This window comes from Tupaia chinensis, unplaced genomic scaffold (genome assembly GCF_000334495.1).
Source record: "Tupaia chinensis unplaced genomic scaffold, TupChi_1.0 Scaffold000238_1, whole genome shotgun sequence".
In the NCBI taxonomy this organism is placed as follows: Eukaryota; Metazoa; Chordata; class Mammalia; order Scandentia; family Tupaiidae; genus Tupaia; species Tupaia belangeri.
In genome coordinates this window covers 2,287,385-2,294,713 of record NW_006159716.1, presented here as the reverse complement: position 1 = coordinate 2,294,713, position 7,329 = coordinate 2,287,385, and the positions used below count along the sequence as shown (strand labels likewise).

Below are 7,329 nucleotides of genomic sequence, written 5' to 3'. Positions count from 1 at the left end.
CCACCACACCACCTGCTGGCCTGGTATTGCTGTGTGTACAAGCTATGCCATCCTCTTTAATGTGTCCCCCATTGAATTTTTTGAGTGTTCTGAATTTTTCCCGTAAGCCCTGTGGCTTCTGTGCATTTTTGCATAGTACTGTGTGTTTTTTGTTTGTTTTTATTAGAAGTGTTTTTTATAGAGCACATGTGCTCACCACAGAGACAGAAAGCAACAAACCACCTCCCAGGGAGGATGGCCACGCTGTAATCCCTTCTCTAGTCTCCACTTGGGATTTTGGGTGTGCATGTACATGTGCCCTGCATGAGCTTGAAGCCACCAGGTCTAGGGCTTGAACCATGGTTGACTGTGGAAATCCAGCAACATAAGTAAGCATCACACCATCTGCTGGTCCCAGCACCTTGATTTTTAGGGATATACCACAAATAAAGCAGAACTGACTACATTAGTCCATCTGGCCCCTTACAGAAAAGGCCTCTCTATGAACTATTGATTTTCAGCTCCTTCCCTAGGCCATGCAACCAAGAAACCAAAGCCAGTTTTATTCTAGAATCTTTATTAAAATAGCATGATGGTCATGGGCCATCAGCCTAATCCCTGTGGCCTTAGGAAAGACCTGTGTTTACAGGGGTTGCCTCCCTCTCCAGAAGGGGCTCAGTGGCCTCCAGGGTATCTATCCCTCCTTTGTCCTCCCTCGGGAGGATGGGCAGAGGGACAGGAAGGCATGACCCCATGCCAGGCTTTAGCAGCTCCTCAGCCACAAAGATCCTCTAGCCAGTAGCAGAGGGGAGGGAAATAGCAACCACCAGGGTTACCACCACTTGGGGGGTCAACAGACCCCACTATCCCATCCTAAAGCTGTACGCAAAGCAATTAATAAATTAAAATGGACCTTCCTTCAGCACCAAATCCCCCAATCACACAAGCTGAGCAGAAAGCAAAGCAAGGAGGAATTTGCTGGTTCTGGCCCCTCCCTCTAGGAGCAGCTGTTAGCATGGATCAGATGGGCCTCTAAAATGACTCCTTCCACCCTCAATGTCAGATTGCTCGAAATTTCATCTTCAAGAGGACCCCAGTCCAAATGCAATAACCCTAGGGAGGGAACGCTTTCAGAAGGCACGGGCATTTTGGCAGTTGAGAACATGAGTGTCCCCCCCTCCCCCCCCAGAGAAGGGGGCCTCAGGAAGGAATGCTGGTGCATATATTTTACCTCTATCCAGCCTGGCCCCCAGCTGCAGTCAGGAGCTGAGCTAGTCAGATGCAGGGAGGAAGAGGAGCTTGACTAGCCACGCAAATGAGCACGGCTGGCCAGGCCCCTTAGTGCACACTGTGGGGATAGGTAGGACCTGACCCGTTGGGCTTGGTGAGGGAGGAACAGAGCCCCCTTGGGGTTCAGATGCAGCGTTTGTTCCTGGAGGCAGGGAGGGGGATGGCAGCGGCCCCTCCTCTGCATGGTGGCCACCGGAGGCCTCTCCGGGGCTACAGGTGGATGGCTGTGACATCTGTAGGAGTGCTGGTCTGGCTGGGCCCCTGGCTGCTGGAGCCACGGGGGGCTTTGGGAGCTGGGCTGGAAGTGGTCTGGGCGGCTTCCCTGAGGCTCTCCCTGAGCGCAGCTTCAATCTGCTCCTGACAGGCCCGCAGGCAGTCCTGGGAACGCAGGGGAACAGTAAGGGCACCCGTGGCAGCAGCAGCATCTGGCAGCAGGTGCAGGGGAAGAGGAAGGACATCTCCCAGCACACAGGGAAGTTTGGGGAGGTTAGGCCACAGCCCAGCCCCAGGAATCGGTCTTCAATTCTCAGAAACTGGCAAGAGGATGTGGCAAGAGGGTGTGAGAGCAGCCCTATATCTGACACCAAATCCGCCACCCCCAGTCCTGCACACCACGTGGCAGAAAATGGCACCTAGGGCCAGTGCCCTTCACCCCACCCAAGATGCTTGCTCTTCTCCAGACGAAGGCGGGAGATCAAAAGGCCGCAGAAGCCCCAGGGTGTGATACCAGGAGCTGGGGCCAGGTGGGGAATGGATGCCTCCCTCTGCTGGAGACTCAGGGAACAGCACTGTCTGATAGGGGAGGCTGCCCAGCGACCCAGCACTCACCACTTCAGTGCCTGTGATCCCTGCCAGCAGCTCTGTGAGCTCGTCCCCGGATGTGGAGCAGGCACCCAGGCCTTGCACTGCGGCCCCAATGCTGCCTGTGGCGATCATGGACGGCGGGTACATGGCAAAGGTATAATCTTGGAAAGGAGGAGACGGAACCATGAGACACGGAAACAGCAAGGATAGCAGCCAGCAAGGACTTTCCTCTCAGAGCAGGCAGGGGGCGCACTGGAGCGCCCCAGCAGTGGGTGAGGGAGGCTAACTCGCAAGGAAGAGCAGTGTGAAGAGCCAGTTTCTGCAAGGCCAGAGCACTCCGTAAGTGGTCCTGCCCAGGGACTAGAAGAGAGATCCTTCCTGGTGTGAAAACACAAGGAGGGCCATGAAAGTGGGCTTATGTTCCCAACTTATTCCCTCACACCTGGGGAAAGCGCTATGTCCTCACTGCCCCTCCCTACATCCTGGCTGAGGTGGGGGCCCCCGAGACCCCGTGCTGATGATGACCTGCCTTTCCCACCGAGAAGACTGGGAGCTCAGAGGGTTATCATTTTTGCAAATGAATTTTGAGAGGAATTTAAACTGCAGCCTTCTAGTTACTGCTTACCTTCCAAGTCTTCTGATTTTCCCAATTTGACAGAAATGCACACAGGGCTCTTACCTGTAGCACAGAGCGCCAAAAAGGTCTGGGCGTGCTTTTTGACCAAAGCCTGCCGGTCACTGGGCAGAGAGAGCCGGTGCAGAATCAGGGCCAGGAAGTCATGGGCAATCACAGCGGCCAGGTCCCACTTGAGCTTCACCAGGACCAGCACCTCCCAGTCCTGGGGGTTAGGGAAGGGCACGGGGTCAGTATCTGGAGGTGGGGAGGGAAGGGAAGAGGGAAAGCAGACATCGCATGGGGATGGAAGCCTGTCACATTTTTGAAGCTCAAGACCCGTTATAGTTGTAGGGAGTGGGAAGACCAGGACAGGAGGGAGCTAGGGACATTTGCCTTGAGCATCTATTGATCACTGACCATGTGCCAGAACTGTACCCTGGATATGACTATCCCTCTTAAGTCTGCTTAGTTATCTTCTGTTTTTGTTTTGTTTTGTTTTTCTTTCCCTTTTAGGTTTTTGCTATAGGGCCTGTGTGCTCACCAGAGAGAGAGATAGCAAGAGAGGGAAAGTAAGAAACCACCTCCAGGGGGGATGGCCATGCAACAATCCCTTCTCCTCCATTTTCCTCTTGGGATTTGGGGCATGCACACACATGCACCCAATGTGTTTTTTTCAAGCTGCCAGGTCCAGGACTTGAACCATGAAATTAGCTATATAGGATCCAGCACCTTAACCACCATGCCACCTGCTGGCCCTATTTGGTTATCTTTAAGGGGTCAATAAGCTAGGCTGTCTCCTGACTTCGCTCAGAGCTCTAAGCACTTCTCCAGCCAGGGTTGAAAGATTGAAGCAGCAGATATTACCAGGATCACTGTGAACTTGAGGATCTTCTGGGATGAGGGAGGGAGAGCCCCATGATTTTTGAAAGGAGAGGTTACCACTAGCCTCTGCCCCAACTCTGCGTCCCAGCCACACCTAAGAAACGAGTAAGCATGAGGCTACTCCTCCTTTGACACAGCCACTAAGCCTCCTCTGAGGTTCCTCAAAGGAGAGGTTGCCCAACCCAACCACATCCCCTTGGTGGGAGCTCAGGGGCGGATCCTGGGGTACAGCACCACACCCCATTCCCTTCAACTGCAACTGATAGGGCCCAGTGCCACTTGACTCTCAAGAGGATAGGTGGGGGCCAAGCCAGACAGGATGGATCCTAAAGATCCCTGAAGGTCTGAACCCCATCCCCACCTGCCCAAGGCTACAGGTCTGGGAGCCCCACCTCAACCCACTCTCTGGGGTTCCCAGACCTGGCCCCATTTCCGAGTTACACACATGAGGATTTCTTCACTGTTTTATCTTGAGAAGGAACCCGTGGGTTTGACTTCTCACTGAGGCAGAAATGACATCTCTACTCAACCTCTTTCAGGCCCCTGGACACAGCTGTCCCACTCCTGGCCCAGCCAAAGCGTCAGCCTCTTGAACTAGTCCTAACCCTCTCAAGGGCCCCATGGAAAACAGGCTGGCCTGGAGCCAGAAGCGGAGAGAAGCTCGAATTCTATTCCCACTGCTTGTCCCAGTAGCCGAACTCCTGACTGAGGAGCAAATAGGAAGCATGTACCCTCAGAGGAAATATTTGGAAGGCAACTGGAAGTGGGGCACTCCCTGTGGGGAGATGTGGGGTTCTGTGTGCAGGAATGTGCACACCTTCCCCTGTATCCGGGCAACCCGAGAACCCTAGCCCTACTGGGCAGACAGCTTACCCCTGGGAGGGATTAGCTGCCATGGCTGGCAGTGTCCATCACATCCAGGGCTGTAAAGGCCACCTGGTCTAGCTCTAGAAGATTCAGATTCTACACTCATCCACTCGGTGCAAAGCTAAGGCAGGACCCTTGCTTCCTTCCCTGGGCCTCACCTTCTCTACTGCACAAGGATCTGGACCAGCTAGAGTGCTCAGAAGTCCCTCCCAACTCCTAGCTTCTAGAGAGTCTGCCTGTTCTGAAAAACTCCCCTCACAGAATACACACCTTCCCAATCTTTTCACGGAAAGGAAGCCCTCTCTTCCTTCCAGGCCCACCCCTCAGAAAACATCTTGCTCCCCGGCCCTGGAAAACCAGCCTCATCTTCAGACTTGCCAGAAACGACCAGATTCATCACAAAGAGCTGTGGGGCCTCCCGGATTCCCAACTCAGGCCTCCTACTCCCATCTCTGAGAGCTACTTGGCAGCAAGAGGAATCCTGTCCCTCGACTCACAGCAGTAGGGGGCCCCAGTACCCTGGCTTCCTGGCCAACCAATCGCAGCAGCCTGACTGCTGCCCTCCTCCCAGGGAGATGGGGCCCAGAGACAGGGTCTCAGGGTCAGGAGCAGACTTGGCCAGCCACAGAGCAAGGTGGAGGAAAATGCCAGCTCACCGGCCCGCAGCCCAGGCCCCATAGACTCCCCAGGCCCGAAATGCCCTAAATACACGAAATACACTCTTCCAGATCTGAGTGGCGACCTTGCCTCCGCCCCAGGGTCTTTCTAGGGCAGGCAGAACCAGAATCGATGACTCTCCTGTCCCGCCTTGGAGAAGCCCAGCCCAAGTTCCCAGCAAGAGGCCCAGAGAGCCACTTCCCAAGCCACAGGAGTGACAGCAGCTCCCCACAGGGTTATGAAAGACCTCGGTCCGGAGCGGGCAGGCCAGGAGTGGGGCATCATTATCACACAGGAAGCAGCTGCAGCTTGCTCCCTGTCTGCCCCTCTCCACTCAGGCCTCTGGCTATGGGGGAAAGGGAGACGTTGCCATCAGGTCCAAAGCAGCTGCTCCAGTTCCTCAGAATGAAGGCAGGGGAGGAGGACTAGGAAAGCACTTTCTCTTCTGGGATACCAAGGACAGAAAGAAGGTGCAAGGGAACACCCTGGTTCTTCCTGACAGCAGTTAGGGCCTGGCTTTAATCTGCTCCGGGAGGCTTTTCTATCACAAAGTCCACCGAGGGATAAAGGCTCAAACAAGGCAGCCCCCCTCCCCCACGAGCACGCTCCACTCCCCACGCCAGTGGGGGTGTGCAGGCATGCCCTTCTGCTGCCAATAAATAACTCATGGTGGCTGTGTAAACCCAGAGGCGAAGTACTAGGGAGTGTTAGACATGCAGTTTGACTTGTTGCTATCTGGGGGAAAGACCAGGAAGGAGTGGCACCCCCTGGAGGTCAGGAGGAGGGGGTATGGTTCACCCCTGCTGCTCAAACCTAGGGGTGGGAGGAGGCTACCCTAACCACCACCCTACTCTTGCCCCTTATTTATTTATTCTTTGCCCCACCCTAGTTCCTTTCCCAAAAGTCCCCACTTGCTTTGCTTCCTCCCCAGGGAAGAGAACCGCTCCGGAATCCTAGCTTTCCTTTTCCTGGGGAGCCAGGCAGTATGACGGAGGAGGGCAATTACACACGCACCCGCAGCTGGTGGGGAGAGACAGCGTGGTCGGTGTAGATGCACAGTTTTTCGATGGTCAAGGGCGTGGTCTCACGTAGCTTGGAGGCCAGCAGCATGCAGACCGCACCCAGAAGCTGCAACTGTGCCTTTCGGGTGGGGACGCAGGACAGGTAGCGATCCAGGTAGTTCATGGCCAGGGGGAAGACTTCCTCCTCACAGCGCTGCTCTTCGCACACCTGGGGGAGGGCGTACAGTCACCGCTGGGGCCGAGGCAATACGGGGTAGAGGGGCAAGACCAGGAGAGGGGTGGGGAGCAAACACGGGGGAGGCTAAGCTACCTAATGACAAAGGCCAATAATGGAGGAGGATGTGCCCGGCGCCTTCCCCGAGGTGACGCCCCCCACTTCCTCTGCGCTGCCTCCTCCCTTCTGCCCGGAGGGAGTGGGGGCTAAAGCAGAGGCGCCCTCCCTTAGGAAGGATTCCAGAGATTCCCCACCCCACCCCACCCCCAGCGCCAGGATGGAGGACGGGGGCCGCCGCGGTGGCGCGGTGGCCAAAGCCGAGACCTTGCCCCCCTGACCATCACCCGCCGCACACACCCAAGGGGAAGGGACCCTGCCGCTCCCCCCCCCACTTTTCATTTCCCTGTCCGCCGGAACAGCGCGCCACCCCCACTGCTTCCCCGCCAGAACCCCGCGACAGACACAGGAACCGGCGTGGGGCGGGGGCGGCCAAGCCCAGGGTTTTCCAGGCGCGCTCTCCCAAGAAGACCAGGCGGGGGAGGCAAGCAGGAGACGCCGAGAGGAGGCGGAGGGGAGAGGGTGGCCCTTGTCCCGCTTTCCTGGCCCAAACAGAGACTTCGTTAGGGTGCCGAAGGACCGGCAGTCCGGAGCTGAGGAAGGGAAAGGGACATCACGAGGCAGCCGGCTCGGGCGCCCCAGTGAAAGGCCAGGCCCCGGCCCCAAGAGTCCGGGCCGCCGGAGCATCTTGCAGATGGTGGCTGGGACCGGGGTGTCCCAGCAGGGCAGCCCCGGCTTCTCCAGCGCCGGGGGCGCGGGTGGGGTGGGGGTCCGGGCGGTACCTCCAGCATCCAGTATGCCAGCATCTTCCGCATGTGCGGCTTGATCTCCCTCTGCACACACTGGAAGTAGGAGGCGCGGGGCACGTAGCGCTCCTCCAGGCGGAGCAAACTCTGCAGGACACGCTGGGCCCCCAGCAGCCGCGGGGCGCGGCGGGGCCC

General features: G+C 57.0%; 1 protein-coding gene across 1 annotated transcript; it reads right to left on the bottom strand.

The window, feature by feature from the left end:
* Positions 1–536: 536 nt before the first annotated feature.
* On the bottom strand, positions 537–7,315 carry CCND3 (cyclin D3; the record flags this gene model as incomplete). The annotated part of the gene is given in 5 exon segments (XM_014587848.2): positions 537–1,647; positions 2,098–2,234; positions 2,753–2,912; positions 6,110–6,325; positions 7,171–7,315. Coding segments are annotated over 5 exon segments (826 nt in total), but the record flags the coding sequence as incomplete, so codon positions are not given.
* Between the last annotated feature and the right edge of the window lie 14 nt (positions 7,316–7,329).